Source organism: Rhyacophila brunnea, unplaced genomic scaffold (assembly GCF_057557595.1).
Source record: "Rhyacophila brunnea isolate RB1 unplaced genomic scaffold, BYU_Rbru_1.0 scaffold_1, whole genome shotgun sequence".
Taxonomy (NCBI): domain Eukaryota; kingdom Metazoa; phylum Arthropoda; class Insecta; order Trichoptera; family Rhyacophilidae; genus Rhyacophila; species Rhyacophila brunnea.
Genome location: NW_028232751.1, coordinates 60,965,039 through 60,985,143, shown reverse-complemented (window position 1 = coordinate 60,985,143; position 20,105 = coordinate 60,965,039). Strand labels below are relative to the sequence as shown.

At 32.7% G+C, this 20,105-nt stretch overlaps 1 protein-coding gene across 2 annotated transcripts in view; it reads right to left on the bottom strand.

Moving 5' to 3' along the window:
* Positions 1–2,387: 2,387 nt before the first annotated feature.
* Positions 2,388–20,105, bottom strand: part of LOC147080028 (uncharacterized) — a 38,298-nt gene continuing 20,580 nt past the window's right edge. Inside the window, exons 3-12 of one of the 2 annotated variants that reach the window (XM_085947758.1) lie at positions 19,490–19,555; positions 18,624–18,710; positions 16,770–16,893; positions 15,324–15,396; positions 14,471–14,505; positions 9,657–11,095; positions 8,352–8,666; positions 5,869–5,996; positions 4,564–4,827; positions 2,388–3,023 (exon numbers count right to left, since the gene is read on the bottom strand). In XM_085947758.1, the coding sequence (XP_085803884.1) occupies positions 2,858–3,023; positions 4,564–4,827; positions 5,869–5,996; positions 8,352–8,666; positions 9,657–11,095; positions 14,471–14,505; positions 15,324–15,396; positions 16,770–16,893; positions 18,624–18,710; positions 19,490–19,555 (2,697 nt within the window). In that variant the 3' untranslated portion in view covers positions 2,388–2,857. The remainder of the gene's footprint in view (positions 3,024–4,563; positions 4,828–5,868; positions 5,997–8,351; positions 8,667–9,656; positions 11,096–14,470; positions 14,506–15,323; positions 15,397–16,769; positions 16,894–18,623; positions 18,711–19,489; positions 19,556–20,105) is intronic. The other variant, XM_085947765.1, reaches the window with a different exon arrangement.

The window sequence follows — 20,105 nt, the reverse complement described above, 5'->3', positions numbered from 1 at the left end:
TGTTTTTCATAAGCTTACCTCTTCATTTAAGGCGAAGTCTTCACTGAGCCTTTTTTAAAGAGGCACCTAGCGGAAAAATACGAAGCTTGCAATTTGAGACATTTTTTTGATAATTTACAATTTCAACTGCATTAATTAATAAATATGTGTGTATATGAATCAATTATTTTTATAAATATAAATAAAATATTTATATAAATATAAATAAAAAGGATTTCAAGTTATACACATTTATATTTTTTATAAAAATCGATGTTTTTTAAAATAAATATAAAAAATATTAAAACTATGAATTAGTAAAAAATCTCTTAGGTGATGCTTAGAAAACTTAATAAACTAAATTTTAATAATAAATATGACCATTAAATATATGTAATAATAGGGTGCGGTCCGATTCAAGAAATTCACATTTTATTACATTTTTTACAATTGTAAGTTTATCTTTGACTTAAAATAAAAAATATTTTTCTTTTTAATGTTTTCAGATACATATTTATTCATTAATACAGTTGAAATTGTAAATTATCAAAAAAATGTCTCAAATTGCAAGCTTCGTATTTTTCCGCTAGGTGCCTCTTTAAAAAAGGCTCAGTGAAGACTTCACCTTAAGCAACAAAAAAAATCAATACCAATATGTAATAGTGAAAGACATACTATTATTAATTGAATGTAAATAATAATTTCTATTACTACATAATAAGTAATAAAAAACTTTAGCAGTACATAATAATTACAAAAAAGAATATTGTTTGCTATCTATTAATCATAAACATATTATATACTGTTAATATGATATGAAGATTTTACCATATTATATAGTAATTGAAAAACTATTGCGATTTATTATTTAAATTACAAACATTGTAAAAATGCAATATGTAGTTTCATTTCAAAAATTTCATAACAAAAATCATGGCTGTTATCCGGTTTAAAACTATAATTTTATAGAGTATGAAAACTGGCAGTGAACGGAAAGAGGCTGTTAAGATCTTACATAAATAGTGCACACTAAACTTTTTATAGAATAGTCGAAAAATATTCATTTATCTATAAAATATTCAAAATTATGGCAATAAACTGTACATAATTTCAGATATTTTATAGATAGAAGGTTTTAGTGTATTTTAAAAAACTACCCTACACCATCTGTCATATTGTATTCTTAATTCAACGAAAACCAATAAAAATGACTGAAAAAGTGTGCAGTATTTTTGTCGGATCGCTCATAGCATACTTAACTAGTATAGGTACCTAAACTATTACGGTTTGGTATTTAGGTAGGCTTTAATTGATTTTTAAAAACTAACCAGCACTATCTGCAAATTGTAGTCTTAGTTCAATGAAAACATATACATATGACTGACAAAGTTTAGTGTGCACTATTTATGTCGGATCTTAACAGCCTACCTCCACCCTTCGCCAGTGGTATGAAGTGTATATAGGAAACGATAGCTTAAAGTGCAAAGTCACTGACTTTTCTCTGAAAATTATTTATTGATGCCCGTTTGTGGCATCATGCTTTGCGCATGTCCTATACCTATAAAGGTTATAACTCTATGTTATTTAAATTTAATGAAAAACCGCCTCAAGAAAATTTGATAAATTCATTGGCACTTAGACCTATTAAACCATTAATTTCCAACCTTGACCAAAAACCAAAAAATTTCTAACTCTGCCATTTCGTTTACGATCTACGAAAAGTGTATTATTAGTTAACAAAGCTTTGAGTAAATAATTTAATAAATGTTTTTGTTTATTGTTAAAGGGATGAATGTGTACAAGATTTCTTGTAATTGTTTGTAAATTTAAATAAAATAAAAATTTCATCCATTTCCAAGATTTACCAAAGGGCGCCTAACGTTTATTATATTACGGTATACACCCATAAACAGATATAGAGACGTGGTGGGTACAGGAGGGAAAAGTAAATATAATATGTAGGTATCTAAAATCAAATATAAAACAATTTAAAAAAAACTATTTAATAAAAACAGTTGGGTTTCTATTTTATAGTAAGAATATAATTAATTGTAGTAATTGACTATAAATAAAATTTCTAAAAAAATTATCATGTTCCACCTTTCATCACATTTTATAAATAATGCTGCGAAACAGACCCTGCAGTTTTCCTTCCCAAACTCGTCCATAAAAATAAATGAATGATAATATTTCCAATTGTATCTTACAATTAATTACATTCAACATTGAAATATATAATTTACATTTTGAAATTTTCTCAATTGATTGAAAAATTACAAAATAATAAGTTTTTTGTCCCTCATGTAAAATTGTCAAAAGTGAAGTTAGCAACTGTGCACTTTAAGCCATCATCTTGCTAAGTGTAAATTTGATAAAAAATCGAATTACGAATTGTAAAATAAAGTTGTGTGAAGAAATAAGAATAGATTTTGAGTAATATTATATCACGTAGACTGAAAATAAATTTTACTACAATAGAAATATAATACATACTTACTACTATGAATTCTCAATGATGTGGTTACAAATTTCATAACTATTTTCACTTTAACAAAAAAAAATCCAAAATAGTGACAATATCTTGTGAGGCCATTATAACTAAAATTAAATATTTTTTCTGCGACCACTTTTAAATTTTAATGTTAAACTTGTCTTTAATTTGTGTTTGGCAAAATACTATTCATTCTTTAAAGCAAACCAAAAAATGAAAATCAATGGTTTTATAATTGGTCATAAATGAATAACAGCCTAATTAATGTAAAAAAATATTTCTAGAATACATCATTTACTTTTGTACGAATAAAATAAATAATTTTAATTAGAGAAATGCATAATCTTGTACCAAATGCTTCTTAACGATAAGTTCTTTGTCAGTCTTTTATTTAATCTCGTCAGTTTTTTCAGTTACAATGGCTGTTAATGCTTTTTGCGGCAAGTCGGTCTTTACTGCTCTATTGCCAGTAGCTTTACCCTTTCGTTTCGAGATGGTGCGGCGTTTACGCTTCTTGGCGCCGCTACGTAGACGTGGTAGTGCAGAGGGCTCACTGCAAAAAAGTTAAATTATTGTTTATCAATCCATTAGGTATCTGAATACTACACCACAGAACAGATAATAAATAGAATTCCAATAGACTATATTCAATACGCTACATTTTGATGCAGGGCTTTGAATGTGTGAGTGTCCTACGAAAATGAAACACGCATTATGCACGTGCAATAGTGTGTGTTATACACCAATGTTAAATGAACGTTAATGCATAAGCCGAGAGCAGTTGTCAGTATTCAACGTATGACGTATTCTTGACACGTGTTTAAGTTTATCCCGGGTTCTTCCTTACTCGAGATCGGTTACCTGCTACTCTTTACCCGTTGGGTATTTCAGTTCCCACTATTTCTGAGTTCCCTGGAATACACATTATGAAAAAACAATAAGTGTATTTGACACAAGAGTTCCACCCATGGAAAATTATTATCTAATTATATTCTTATTGTCAATGTAATGCAATTCACTACATCGCTAATAGTAATAAGAGTGATCCGTGTGTTGAAATCCAAACAAATAAGGTCTATTCTAACTAAAAACAACCTAGCGCGCCAAAAGTTCTAGCACACAGTTTATCTATGCGCGCAGTCGCCGGCGCAAGAGCGAGACAGGTGACCGGCGGATTGGCCGGCCCGGCGCCATTCAATAAATCAATCAAATGACGCCCGACGGATACATGTGACCGGCACATAAAAAAACCAATAATCCTCATGAAAAAATCATAAAAAAACAAAAAAAAAACAATGCATCCTATCAAATACTACTTAAAAACACAATATCATTTTTTTCACTATTTTACGTAAAACCTGTTGGCAACGAATGTGTTAAGAAACTATTTTACGATAACAAACAACCGTGACAGTCTCAAACATTATATACCTGTACATGTGGTTCTTCTCCTACGGTGTAATAGTGAGAGAAACAATACTCTATATACTCACTTCTTTTAGCATATATATACAGTCGAACTTGGTTATTACAATCACGGAAATAGCGAGATCTCGGATGTAATGAAGAAACATTCGTTGACAATTTAGTTTATGATTTTCTCCATACATTTATTCACTTTTATAACGAACTACTTCTCGGGTATAGCAAGCAAAAATGTTAATATGTTGATTGTTTAAAAACAACATTTTCGACCCTAAGCAATAAAGTCGGACCGGGAAGTTAACTAGACTGATGCCGCCGGGATCGGATTACGTTTATGACGCTAGTTAAGTGTTTAAGTACCTAATTGGTGTTTTCGCCGACAACTTTGAAAAGGTATTCACGCATATGGTTGAAATTGCATGTAAAAAATCTAAGCTTTGTGAAGTCAGTAGGTACCTACCAAAACAAGTTCTTTAGTAGTTTATGAATGCCATGCTTGTTTCGGGGATTTTTACGATGGTTAAATAGAATGTGGCGCGAAAAAAGTTATAGAACGATATAAGTAACGCAAGTAATGAGAAAATTCAGTCGATCCCATCTTCCTCGTAATAACCAAGTTCGACTGTAATACTAAAATGCCATTAAATATTTTATTGATTGGTACGTACCATTTGGCCAGTTCTGGTACGACTTCTGGAAATTCATCAGTTGGAAGAGTATCAGTTATTTCAATGTACAAAGCATCTTCATACGACGGCCATGTCGTCTGGCAGGGATTTTTTTTTTCTGTTTTGTACGACCAGGTCGTCTGGCGGTTCTTCTTTTCCGTTTTATAGGACCACGTCACTTTGTTGCCTCCCGAATTGATCTTCTCTTGCCTATCCTTCAGTTTTTTCAGCAAATTTTGCTCTTTCAAACGCTGTATGTCCCATCTGAAATATACATGAATAATGTGACAACATCCAGCCATCAGCTAAAATATCGAGCAAATCAATCAACTTACGTATCTCAGACATTTTGTAAGAAGATTTGAGGTGGTGAACAACAATATGTTCTCTTGATTATGAAATTTGCGTGGAATATTATAAAAAATACACGGAAGACGACTCAATGCACTCTTCAATAGAAAGATGGTTTAAAAAATAAGACAATAAATTTAATGCTCCTGCAGAGTATGTAATTGATTTCATCCTTGATTGTTCTTGACATACAATAATTGTACATTTTTATTTTTGCGCGTTTCAACGAAACTCATGAGACTCAATAATAAGACATGAGAAGCAGTTGCATTCCACCAGTCACTCTTTATCAATGATGAAAATTTCCTTCGAATTTTTTTTTTTTTTTACTATTAATAAGCTACACTATGAATTACACTATTTTAGCTTTTCTTTTATATGTAAATAAAATTTATATAAAGAGCTGAGTTGTTCCATTTATGATATTGGAAATTTGGCACAATGTAGTTACCTGTTTTGTGTGAAGAACGATAACGCATTTATTTATAGGTTAAGGGATTTGAAATTTTGTGTGTGAACATAGAAAACATGCTTTATAACAAAATGCCATCAAAATGTCATTTTCGGTGAAAAGTGCAGTTCGCTGGTTAGGTTTGCAGATTAAGCAGTCGATATTGTGTTTTATTTTAATTAATACAGAATACATATTATTTTATGTATATTTTTGAATAGAAATATATGAATCTTTCATATTTCTTCATAACGCATGAGTGGTTTTCAAACAAATTTTGGAAGAATACTGCATTCAAACTGTTTAGTCTACTAGCGAGCTTCACGTCCATCTCGTTCATTTAGTTACATTCAGATAGAGAAGAGTATATCAGAAAGGTGGAATGAGTCACTAATTTCCCCCACCTTCAAGAAAGGAGACAAGCTTAATTATTATCAAACGACCAGTGGAAAAAAAGAAATTGTTATAAGTTTAGTAAAGTTACTGTATTAACGCATATTTACCTTTTGATGCGTTTTTCCTCTAGCTCCATTTTTAGATGGCGCTTGGCGTACATATAATCTTCTGTGCATTCTTCTGGCTCAGAGCAGTAAGCGCCATCTGTGACCTCAACAATGCGCCATTTCGGTACCTAAGAAACATTTCACCAATAAAAGTTAGTTATATAATTCTTATAATCTTATAGGAATCGATTCAACCATTGAATTTTTAACTCCATGGGAACAACCAATTAAAGTATAAAGCTTTTGATTTGTCAACTTTTTTCATCTCTTGAAATTCAAGAATATTTTTTTACGAGAATTCCAGATTGGTTTGTTGATTTCTTGAGAATGCTCAAGAAACTCTTTAAAAAAAAAAAACTGTCAGCCAAATCAGTTTAAGATCAAATCTGAGACATTTTTCTAAGCTTTTATTTTCAAAAAAATTCCTATTTTCTACCTTAAGGGGGGACATGCTCGTCGAAGGTCAAAATTGAGTTTTTATTGTATTTTCAAACCATGATCCTGGACACTCCTTAAACGTTGGAGATAATCTATTTATATCATTTTGAAGCTTTATTATCCTTTATAGTTATTTTAAACATTTGATGACTGCATAAAGTATTTTTGTTACATAAAATAGTATTCTTTTAAACCCCTCGCTCTAATGTTTTAGAATATAGTCATATTTCGGTACATAACTGTGCAGTGGTGTTAAGATTTTTTACATTTATTAATTTTTAAATGCATTTATAAAACCATTAGTATAATTTATTACGAGATAATTTTTGTAAAATATTCACGATAAAAAATTGTATTGATAATCTCTGTGATCCCAAATTTGACAAGAATTAGGCATTTTATTATTCAAAAAATCGGCAAGATTAACACATTTGAAGATGATTCTAAAGATTTTTATTATAAGCTATGTCTTTGACCATTGAAGTGTGATAAACATATTATGAATAATTATTGCTTTATAATAATTATTGACCTAAGAATAAAGTAGTGTTTTTTTGAAATACGCCATTTCTTTTGTCATTCCATAGTGGTTAAGCTACAACATACGGCTGTAGCCATAAATTGACAAACTATAATTAAAGTAGGGAGTAAAATTATGTTAACGCGCGTGTTTGAACATGTACCTAACCGATTTTTTTTTTTTTTTTTTTTAAACGGTACATGTTCAAACACGCGCGTCAATATCATTTTACTCCCTACTTCAATTATAGTTTGTCAATTTATGGCTACGGCCGTATGTTGTAGCTTAACCACTGGGGAATGACAAAAGAAAAGGCGTATTTCAAAAAAACACTACCTTATTCTTAGGTCAATAATTATTATAAAGCAATCATTATTCATAAGATGTTTATCACACTTGAATGGTCAAAGACATAGCTTATAATAAGTATCTTTAGAATCATCTTCAAATGTGTTAATCTTGCCAATTTTTTGAATAATAAGATGCCTAATTCTTGTCAAATTTGGGATCACAGAGATTATCAATATAATTTTTTATCGTGGATATTTTACAAAAATTATCTCGTCATAAATTATACTAATGGTTTTATAAATGCGTTTAAAAATTAATAAATGTAAAAAATCTTAACACCACTGCACAGTTATGTACCGAAATATGACTATATTCTAAAACATTAGAGCGAGGGGTTTAAAAGAATACAATTTTATGTAACAAAAATACTTTATGCAGTCATCAAATGTTTAAAATAACTTTAAAGGATAATAAGGCTTCAAAATTATATAAATAGATTATCTACAACGTTTAAGGAGTGTCCAGGATCATGGTTTGAAAAGACAATAAAAACTCAATTTTGACCTACGACGAGCACGTGGGCCGTTAAGCCTAATTTTTTTTAAATCCTCGTTCAAGTAGACAGTTTTCTTTTTCTATTTCAACTTCTCTTAAGTATTCTAACAAATCGTTCGTTAACAGCAGCCATGCCAGGCATGTTAATTAGATAAAGACCAACAACTATAATTTGAGGTGTGGCGGTTAAGAGAATACTAATATCCCGCTGTAACACCATCAAGACTACAGCATCACTGCCGCGTCTTAAGTTATAATTGTCGCCTTATAAATCATACCTAAAATACTTTAAACAAATTACATGGCAGAACAAACAATTAAAACAGTATTTACACCGTAGCAATATAAAATTATTATGCTTTTTTATGGGTTAAGTTTTGTACTATTTCAAATTAATATGGACTGTAACGACAGCACACCATCCAGCTGAGATTTGGTACAAAGTCACATGAAGCAGGCACGATTTCTCAAAAGGGTGAAACATGTGTACTAACTAAAATATGCTGTACCTACTACCAGTTATTTTAGATACCAGTGGAATTATCTCGGATCCAGAAATATAGCTTATGAATAGTATATATTTATACTGTCATGTAAGTTGCATGGTAGACTGACAAGGTGCCTATTGCCTAAGTCATAATAAGGTAAATGAATCAAACTTTTCATTAAGATTACCAACCTCCAAATTCGGTTTCTCACTGTCCAATGAGAAGCCGAGATTATTGTTCCATGCCGATGTGCTGGGTACACTATCAGTACTGTCAAGAGCGTAATAGGGATTGGGAACAATTGGCTGAGAAAGTGGTTTAGTCGCAGCTACAACTGTGGCAGGTTTCTTCTGATCGTTGCCCCAGGGGAATTTCGATGTTGAATCTGTTCTAGAGCGGGTCACGATTGTTGAATTAGTACTTTGAGCTCGCTTCCTGGGTGCACACTTTTCCTGAGTCATACTTCTCTTCAATTTGGCCTCGGGAGACTTAACTTGGGAATCGAGCTGGAAGAAATTGGACCAAAAATTAAAAAAAACACATGTAAATCACGCCATAACAAAACTGATTTCTAACTTATTTACAGCAAAAACATATATCACGCTACGTGCTATTCTGAAGTGTGTGTACATCTGATGACGATGTCCTATTCGACAGCTCAAGTAAGGGTATTCAAGAGACAAGCATAACAATTTGTCTCACATTAGTTTGAAATTTGACACAAAGAAAAGCAACGTAGTGCCCGTATACTCTAACTAAGGAGCGGATAATTCGATGGCTCAGTTCCATAGAACAATAAGTCAAAAAATTCAGGTTTTGAGTTATGTTAGCAATTATATTCGTATATCGCTCCTCTTCAGTTCCACAAAATGACAACTCCAAAAAATTACTAGTTGTCCTCGTAGGGCCGATGTTTTATCACTTTTCTACAAGTCAGTGTAGGTGAGTCAAAACTTTGATCAGCCATTACACCCCCCCCCCCGACCATGTCCGATCCTAATAAGATCATACGGGCCTCCACGGAGTGGAGGTTTGTAAACAGATTTTGTTTTTACGAGAAATGGATGTCAGCCACTTGCTCAACCTATTAAGTCCATACTCTGACTCATATACAAATTAAAAAACAATATGTGCACTTACCAGACCCAGGATTCGAACCTGAGACCCACGACACTACAAGTCGACCCATAGCCGCGCAGCCATCGTGGGTTACTCAGAACTACTAATTCCTAGTTGTAGCACAATGGAACTGAGCCACCGAATTATGGTCAAAGAAGTATACATAGTATATTCTACGAAAGTTGAGACAAGCCCTATTAGGGGTAAAACTGACTGAAATTGGTTTGTCACCAGAAAATTCAAAATACATCATGCGCCAACCTGAGTTACTATTGCTTCTCTAATTCTAATGTATGATGATAGATGATTCTCAGTTATAACAACTCCATATACCAATCTTAATTATACAGCTAGAGAGAAGAGTAAAATTCACTTACCATTGATGTACTTGCAATAGGAATGTTTATTTGATTCTTTTCAGGACTTTCACGACGTTCCGGCCCATACAACGGATAAATTGGTGAAATACTGCATGAATCCATGTCGAAAAGTTTCACAGATTCCGGTTGGAACCGTGAAGCAATCAGACTGGATTCACCGTAAGAGAAGTCTCTGCAGCTAGTCTCAATGTTCCTGGTTCCAATAGCCTTTGTTTTAAAACAATCAAAATCAGCTGACGCGCGAACCAGACTATCATGTGAATCTTTTAACTTTGTTGCCGGTATTTCGTGTTGGGTTGAGACCGGAGGATACATTGTGTTATTATTGTCATTCTTTTCACCAGTTGTATGAGGCCTTTTGAGATTATAACGTCTATTGTACTTAGCGTACGAATCTTCTACATCCTCCTCTTCATCATCCTCATATTGAAAATCAAAAGAGAGTTCGCCAGGCTGATAGTCTCTGAAATCCTCATTGGCTGCGTCAGAGCGACAACATTCGTAATCGGTTTCATCAATTGAATGTTTTTTGTGATTCGGCTGCTTCTTTTTCGTGTCTTTCAAAAAATCGAATACATTATTATGAGTACACTTTCGTTCAGATTGCGATGGCAGACCAAAATACTTGTTGGCATATTTTTTACCAACATTTGAACCTCTGCGACTATCATCTGGTTGGACTTTTGTTGTAGATGTGCAAAAATTAGACACATCGACATATCTTCCTTTTGGGACTTGATCTTTTGGAAGGTAATCAAATATTTTATCTTGCGGCGGAGGAGTCGGGATGTCTTTAGGTGAGATTACAGCTTCTGCTGAAAATTTGTTCAAATTCTCTGTATTATGATCATCGTTAGTGAAAATGTTGTCGGTGCAATCTTCTATCAATTTTTCGATATTCAATACCTTTGAAGACTTATACAGTTTCATATAATCTGCATCATACACTTTGGATTTGGGAGCGCCAATGTCATTAAGTTTTCTAATTCCAGAGACACTATCTTTCGCATAATCTATTTCATCTTGAGCATCATATTTATAGACACTAAGGGCTGAAGTAAAATCATTTTCGGATGACGCCTTATCTATTGAAGTGAGTCTTGAATCTTCAGTTGCTGATTTGTTTCTCGCACTTAAAAGACCAGTTGGATTTCCGATTTTCGATTCTGTCTTCTTTCGTATTCTGGACTTGCAGTAACTTTTGGATGCACCTGCATCCCTTATGGCCTTGTCCCAAATATTTTGAGGGGGTGTAGTAGCAGCGGCATTTCCCTTTGACTTAGTGACTAAGGAAGTGGCCGGTGCATCATCTTTTATTGCCTCATTAATCTGGCTCTTTTTCAATTGTTCGTTTTTTCCATCTTTCTTCTTTTTATTATAAGAATATAACATTTTGTTGCCCGGTTGCCCAGAACCAGTTGCCTTGGAAGCCTCGACTATGGAAAAAAATATATTTATTTTACTTTGCCGTTACTCATGGAATGAAAAATCTTTAAAAAAAACACTAAAATAATTGCATTCATCAGTGGCGAAGGGTGACTTTTGGAAAGAGGTGGGCTGTGGAGTAACCCGCTTGTCAGATATATTTACGGGAAATAAGAAGATAACCCAATATCACTACTGATGAATAGGTACTCTAAATCGATGAAATTTCAAAACCTCAATTAGTTTGATATAATAAGCAATTAGTTTGAATTAAGTATTTTCCTAAACATTTATAAACGTAACATACGCTCAAAATATATTACCTATTATCTTTGAAAATATCCGTTGTTGTGTAGAACATGTTCCATAACAATTTATAATTTAACCCGTAAAACTAGACATTTTAAAATACTTCTATATTTAAAACACAGACTTATAAATAATAAGACTAGTATAAATAACTGATAAATAAAAATCGCGAGATAAATTATTTTATATTTTTAACAACAATCAATGTGACTGAATCCCATAGAAATTATTTTTTAAATTATCTTCTTATTAATAATTATTTCGAATAAATGTGTTCTTGCGGATGTAGGCGCTAACTAAACAACCTATGATTTCGGAATAAAAAGCCAGACAGTGACTGGCGTCACGTGACTGAAACGCATACAAACCACATCTTAAATTCCCATCGAATATTTCATAATATAGTTGAATCCAGACGGTGCTACTCGCGGTAGTTATGGTTATAAATCTTACTAAATAAAATAAAACTATGTACTTCTAAATGCTGACGATAAATGACTCTCAATTGTCTTGGATTTTTCAGTGTATTTATTTATTTTTTAAATTAAATTATTTATTTGAAGATCTATTTTTCTTAGAAGGTAGGGTTTAGATAATCGCCTACTATTAATAGGCCATCCATGGATGATACCGTATGCGGTTTGGAACCGTGTGCCATACTAAGCTTATCTTTTCTGTTCTTGGAAATATATTTTCACAAACTATATTATAAGCATCTGATCGTATCCGTTTATACCATACACTTACACTTACAAATTTAGTGAAAATATATTTTCATGAACAAAAATCATAAGTTTAGTATGGCACACGGATCTAAACCGCATACGGTTTCAGTCCATGGATGGCCTCTAAGCCTTCGCCACTGGCTTTTATAATATACGAGGGTGGGTCAATAAGTCCTTAGAAAAGCCGACAGGTGGCGCGACTAGTACTGTAAGCGGTTTGTTTTCATGCAGCGGCACTACCGATTCAGTATGCTGCGAAGTTTCAATCAGATTGGTCGGGTTGTTGTGTGTTTCTCGTACATTTAAAAAAAAAAATTGCTTGTGGAAAATGGAAAAATGGAAAATGGAGAAAATTGAGTTTAGAGCTGTTATTAAACATTTTAATATAAAAGGGTTAACAGCAAAGGAAATAAAAAATGAGTTGGATTTAGTTCACGGCATATCTGCTCCTTCACTTGCAACTATTTATAACTGGTTAAATGAATATAAACGTGGTCGTACATCAACAAAGGATGAACCACGCTCAGGACGTCCTGTAGAGGTGACTACACCAGAAATGATCAATAAAATCCACGATATGGTGTTAAGTGACCGAAGATTAAAGTTGAGTGAGATAATTGAGGTTACAGGGATCTCAAAAGGTAGCGTCATTTATATTTTACATGACAAATTGGACATGAAAAATATTTCTGCAAGATGGGTGCCGCGTTTGCTCACAGTCGACAATAAACGCAATAGGGTGGTGGCCTCTAAAGCCCTGTTGTCGCTCATGCAACGCAATCCGGATGAATTTTTTCGTCGCTTTCTGACTGTAGATGAAACATGGATACACCACTATACTCCCGAGACGAAAGAACAGTCAAAGCAGTGGATTGCGAAGGCAAACCATGTCCAAAGAAGGCGAAAACCGTAAAATCAGCTGGTAAGGTTATGGCTACTGTATTTTAGGATGCACGTGAAATTATTTTCGTTGACTATTTGGAAAAAGGAAAAACAATAACAGGGGATTATTATGCATCTTTATTGGACCAGCTAAAAAACAAAATTGAAGAAAAACGGCCTCATTTAAACAGGAAAAAAATCCTCTTTCATCAGGACAATGCCCGTGTTCACACATGTTTACGATCAATGGCTAAAATTGAAGAATTGAAGTTCGAATTGGTCGACCACCCACCGTATTCGCCAGATTTAGCCCCCAGTGACTTTTTCCTTTTCCCAAGCTTAAAAAAATGGCTAAGTGGACAACGTTTTTTTTCAAATGAAGAAGTCATCGATCGGACAAATGCTTATTTTGAGGACCTTCCGAAAACTTATTTTTCTGACGGTTTAAAAAAAATTGAGAAACGTCTAACCAAGTGTATTGAGCTCTAAGGAGATTATGTTGAGAAATAAATAAAAAATACAAAAATAAAAACTGTTTTAATGCTTTTTTCTAAGGAATTATTGACCCACCCTCGTACTACGCAAACAAATAAATAAACTATTAAATGTGAATATATTTGATCAGAGATTCCCAAACCTATGCCCGCATGCGCCCACGATATCATTTGTGCATTTTATAATATTGAATGATTAAGACTGCTGGAAATTGAAAAGGAACAGAAAACGGAGCTTACGCTAAACACCAATATAAGATGGTTAAGTAGAGGAAAACCACTCACACGATTTTTTGGCATGATTGAGTACAAAGTTTTTAAAATCGAAAAATCAAGAAACCAACAAGATCTGGCCTTTTCAACTGAAAACGTTTTAAGTTTCTCTATCGATCTCAATAAAATTATGCTCAGGTTCAACTTATTTATGTGGATCATTATTTTCAACAGTGAACATAATACAGTTGAATATGAACTACACACGAATCTAAATAACTGTTTATGAATAGTAATATCCACATATGTTACTGATTATTAAAAATTGATTGAAGAAATCTAATGCCAAAGATCCAACTAATTAAATTGTCATGATTTTTTCTATATGCTTTCAAAATTCAGTCCTATAATTCGTATTTTTCATATGATTTTGGTGCATTAAAAGTTATAATTCATTACATTATATTGTGTGAAATTGCACTTAGAATAAAATATCTACATATTTTTGATTAGTTTTTAATTATGTAATTTTCTCAAACCTAGATGTTTCCACGATATGTTTCACTGCTATAATTTGGCATGGTGGTCCATGGTTGAATTGTTAAAAAAAGGAATGAAATATATTTTGTTCCTTGAAAAATTACGAATTGCTCAGACTTGAACCCCTGACTTATTTCTAATCTGTTTAGACCACAAAACCCGCTATAATAATATCTGTTTTTTCAATTCTATGACACAAATAACATAAGCTGATTTTTTTTACCTTTGGCTTGGATTTCAAATTCTTTCCCAATCCATCTGTAAAAATTAACATAAAATCATTAATCATAATGCCATAGAACATGGGTGGTGAACCTTTTTATGCTTAGGTGCCAAAAAATTAAAAAAATATATAATAATGGATGGTACGACAAAGGGTTTTAGCCCGGGTTACACCGGTTTTAGTTCAACCAAAAACATTTCGACCAAAAAAAAATCCCAAAAGACTTTTTTTAGCTATTCATCTAACTAAAGCAAGCAAGTCTAATACGTCAATTGCGGCATGAATTTAATCAATCGCACCACAGTAGGCATTTAATCGTGAAATTGTAAAGTGCATTTACATTGAGTGATTCAGTTATCATATTTTTTGAAAGGTAAGCATTAAGCACTCCAGTCTATATTCCCTAAACCAGCTTACATGAAAAACATTTTCAAATAAACCATGAGGAAGCCTGCATGATCTCGTTGTATCACTTGATTCATATTGTGTCACTCGAGGCCTGCTGTAGGAGTGAGAGAAAAAGAAGATGTGAATCCCCGAACTTTAAACTAAGGCCTAATTTCCTTCTGTCATGCAATAGGCTCTTTGAACTGTAGGAGAATAGCCTAACGGCGATCTCTTGTGTAGCATTTCGCAGTTTGTTAGAGAAATAACCTTTCTGAGATGAGTACGCTTAGTTAGAAAAGTGGAGAGAATTATGGGGAGACCTTCACCCAGCATTGGATCGACCCTGGCTATAATAATATAGATATAACAATCATTCCTATGATTAGGTGACCTTTTTGTGACCACATAGAGTGAAAGTGGTAATTTACCTTTCTTTGTTGGATATGCAGTAATAAATCATTCTTACCTAGTAGAGAATGGCGATGGTACAGGTGGTACAGCGGGGCTACGCTTTGCACCAAACATATTCCTCCCATGATCTGTCAAAAATTTAACACAAATGCAATTAATTGGAAACACAATTAGCTATGTACATATAACAGACAGGTATATTTTAACTTACTGTATGCCATATTTCATTGATTCTAAAAAATGGAACTGTACAATGACCTTGCATTTGGGGGTCTTACTTACACAGTAATTTGTGATTGCCACAATGGCCGAGCGGCTTATCATCGTTGAAACTACAAAATTGTGTAACTCCAAAAACACTACTTTACAGGAGAGACAAAAAACATTATGGTTTCGTATACAAATATATGATTATGGAGTTAAATCATCCATGATTTAACAATGTTACAATTTTTTTGGAATTACATCATTTACAAGACGAGTAGATATTAACAACGACCACTAGATGGCATTCACAGTCAATTTTCAATTAAAACGGAGTTACACATTTTTCTAGTTTCAACGACGTTATGCGTCGGCTGTCGTGGGTCCCAGGTTCAAATCCTGGGTCTGGTAAATACATATTTGTGTTTTGAGTCAAAGCATGGACCTAATAGGTTGATAGATATCCATTTCTCATAAAAGCAAAAATCTATTAATACAAACCTTCGCTCTGTGGAGGCCCATATGATCCTATTAGGATCGGACATGGTCAAAAGAAAGAATTTGTAGGTGAATTACCCTGATACCAATTTTATTAGTTCATGGGTGCTTTAAAAATACATTATTGTGGAAGTAGATTCTTAACAATAATTAAATACAGTCGAACTTGGTTATTACGATCACGGACACAGCGAGATCTCAGATGTAATGAAGAAACTTTCGTTGACATTTTAGTTTATGATTTTCTCCATACATTTATTCACTTTTATAACGAGCTACTTATCGGATATACCGAGCAAAAATATCATCAAAACTTTTCTTAAAACTGTTAATGTGTTGATCGTTTAAAAACATTTTTGACCCTAAGCAATGAAATCCGACCGTAGACCGATGCCGCCTGGATCGGATTACATTTATGACACTAGTTAATTATCTAAGTACCTAATTGGTGTTTTCGCCGACAACTTGACAAAGTATCCACGCATATGGTTGAAATTTCATGTAAAAATTCCAAGCTGAAGTCAGTAGGTACCTATGAATGCCATGCTTGTTTCGGGGATTTTTACGATGGTGTTCAGATTTTTTTATGTTCTACTTCTATTTTTGTTTGATTTGCGACTTTTTGTGTTATGTGACCGCTCATTTAAAAATACCTATTCTCTGATATAACGAGTAATGCTTAATTATAACAAGAAAATTCAGTCGGTCCCGTCTTCCTCGTAATAACCAAGTTCGACTGTAGTTATTTTTTTTATTAATATATTATTGCAATCAATCAATCAATGCACTTCATACTAACTTTCCAACCACCATGCTTTGGTTTCAGTTTCTGTGGTATCTTCTGCCTGGAACAACCATGGTCTTCCTGTGAGGGGACATGGCTGCCCGACACTGATGTCACTGGAGGATGATGAAGATTCGGCCTATGACACAATTAATAATACAATTCTTTACCCAGCCAGACTCGTAAAAACATTTACCATAAGCCTAAATCCTGGAACTCAGGTCTTTCTCATTCCTTTTTTGCGTCATTTTCATATATTTAGGCTCTGTCTCTATAGAAGGAGGTTTTCTTTAATATCATTGATTCTATACATTGGTTCTAAAGGTAGGACTGCAAGTTTTATTTAGGAATATTTTTTATAATTATGTACGAATATATATTACATATATATTCAAAGTTGTCAGATAAGAACACATTATACAAACTTTTTATTAAAATATTTGTATAGACAGTAATAATACTATCAAAAGAAGAATTGAATGCAAGGGTGATAAGTCAATTAATATTACGGATTAAACAGAGTTAAATAAAATGGATTAAGAGGGGACATGCTCAGCGTACGTCAAAATGTAGCTTTTATGCTATTTTCAAAGCATGATCCTGGACATTCCTTAACCGTTGTAGATAATCTATTTACATAATTTTGAAGCCTTATTATCCTTTATATTTATTTTAAACATTTGATGACTACATAAAGTATTTTTATTACATAAAATAGTATTCTTTTAAACCTCTCGCTCTAATGTTTTAGAATATAGTCATATTTCAGTACGTCCATGTGAAGTGGTGTTAAGATTTTTTATATTTATTAATTTTTAAAAGCATTTATAAAACCATTAGTAAAATTTATGTCGACATTATTATAGTGAAATATTTACAAAAAAAAATTATATTGATAATCTCTGTGATCCCAAATTTGAGTTTAGATGGATGGATTAACTAGATGAGTATTAATTTAATCTAACACAGAATTCTTACTGCCATCGACAGAAGGTCGGTTACTCGGTGGAAATCGATTTTCATTATGAAATCATCTCAAATTTTTACACACTAAGATTGTTATTTATGATATAGATATGTAATGTTTATGCCTTGAGCATTTAAAACTTTATGAGTATAAACAACTAAAAAAAAGCAAAATTTCTACATAAACAATTGCTTTTTGTTAGTTATTTACATATTGTGTGTAGCAGTTGCATAGGATGTGGGTAGGCTGTGGAGATCAAACATAAATAGTGCATACAAAACTTTGTCAGTCATATTTATTTGTTTTCATTGAACTAAGAATTTAAATTGCAAATGGTATTGTTTAGTTTTTGAAATTCAATTAAACCCTGCCCAAAGCAAATCATAATAGATAAAAAAATTCGGTACTGTTGGGTTATACGGAATACAGCGGAAAACGCATTTTGAAAATAGCCGATAAACTGGATTATTTGTTAGGTTAACCTAACCAAACCAAACCTAACCTAACCTAACCTAACCCAAACTAACAAATAATCCAGTTTATCGGCTATTTTCAAAATGTGTTTTCCGCTGTATTCCGTATAACCGAACAGTACCAAAAATTCTTTTACTTACCATAAAATTATACATCATTTTTGATATTTTATAGATAAAAGAATATTTTTAATCTATTATGAGGTTTATGCAGGTTTTAATCAAATTTAAAAAACCATAATAGTTCATAGTTCAATGAAAACAAATAAGTGTGACTGACAAAGTGTGCATTGGTTATGTCGGATCTCCGCAATCTACCTCCACCCTTCGCCACAGATGTGAAGTATAAAGGCCTTAACCTGGAAATTTCGGAAAGACTAAATAAACCTATAAATTGACGGATTACTTGATACATTGAAAGTGCATTACCATAGCAGGGCGACGGTTTTGACTCTGCTGGTGACTCTGCGTTTGCGTTTCATTGCGGCGATTCATACGGCCTGGCCGCATGTCCATCTAAAAAACAGATTTTCAATTGGACACCGCATCATACATCAAATGACGTCCAACAACAAAATTGATTTATAACAAAAATGTTGAAGAAAACCTTCATCTATAAAGCCTAAATATATTTTCTACATTTCCCACCGATAGAACAAAATGTGAAAAAACCAAAAAATATAGATACTAATAATTAACTACACCTGGACAGACCAGTGAAATATTATAAAATGTTTCACCAGTTAATTATAACTTTTAGAGCTTACTGTGGTTCAACTCAATTTATCATCAATAAAACTCATCGAAGTAACACTCATGACAGCATTTTCGGTAATTTGCGTAAGATTTTTTTTATTCCTACTGATAAAAATGTGCATAATAATGATGGTAGGTACATTGTATAAAAAAATCTTTTCGATTTGTAATTTTAATGCAAAGTACCCCTTATAAATAAACCCACAATGCGAAATGACTTTAATCAATAGCCTAACTTTATTATCAGCTTCACTATCATATTAAAAAGGCTTCATCGCTATCGAAAAAGTTTTTCTTCCACCACTTTGATTTCACCTAATCGTTTCAAAGTACCATCGGAATATTCCATTTCATTCTAAATTCGAATAACTATTACGAGACTTTGCCCCAGACCTAATTACTAGTTTTTACTATAAATCGCTAATCTTTTACTAGAGATGAACAATATTCTTTTAATATAGGTACTTATGGTTTCCCGCAAAATCAAAAGTAAACTCTATGAGTGAGTGGATAACAATAATGAATGTGTTGTAACTTACGAGTGGTGGAGGATTTTTACTTTGCGGCTTAGTTCTTCGACTCATACTGACTGGGCGCATGTCCAACTAAAAAAAACAACAAATGTTCACCGAGACACGCTTATAAAAAAACAAAGCAAAATATAATTCATTTTTACTGGAGCAGAATAAAAGATTGCTAACAAATTTAAACGTACAGACATTTCGTTGTGTTTTGAATTAAGCACGATTGCGCTGATTCCATACATATTTATGAATTTTACGACGAGACGAGTATTTCTTGTTTTTGGAAGCCAATAGATTAATTGCAAAATTACTTCATATGCCCACAATATAAATGTTCATGGATAACATATTAATTGACTAAACAAAAATGTTATATTTATATTTATTACTTTTAGCTTTAACGGTTTTTTATCATATTGCTCTCTAAGAAATGTAACTTCCAAAATTGAGACCAGAAGCCGAATCGGACATTAAATTTTAATAAAAGAGCCCGAACCCACAACGTTTTCAAATATAACCCAATTAATATTTTTGCGGTTTTCGTTGTCTTCCTTAAACAAGTGCTAAAATTCTTTACCCTTAGTTTCGATCCAGTAACTTGGTTTAAAAGTAAAGTACTCCGCAATCGTGG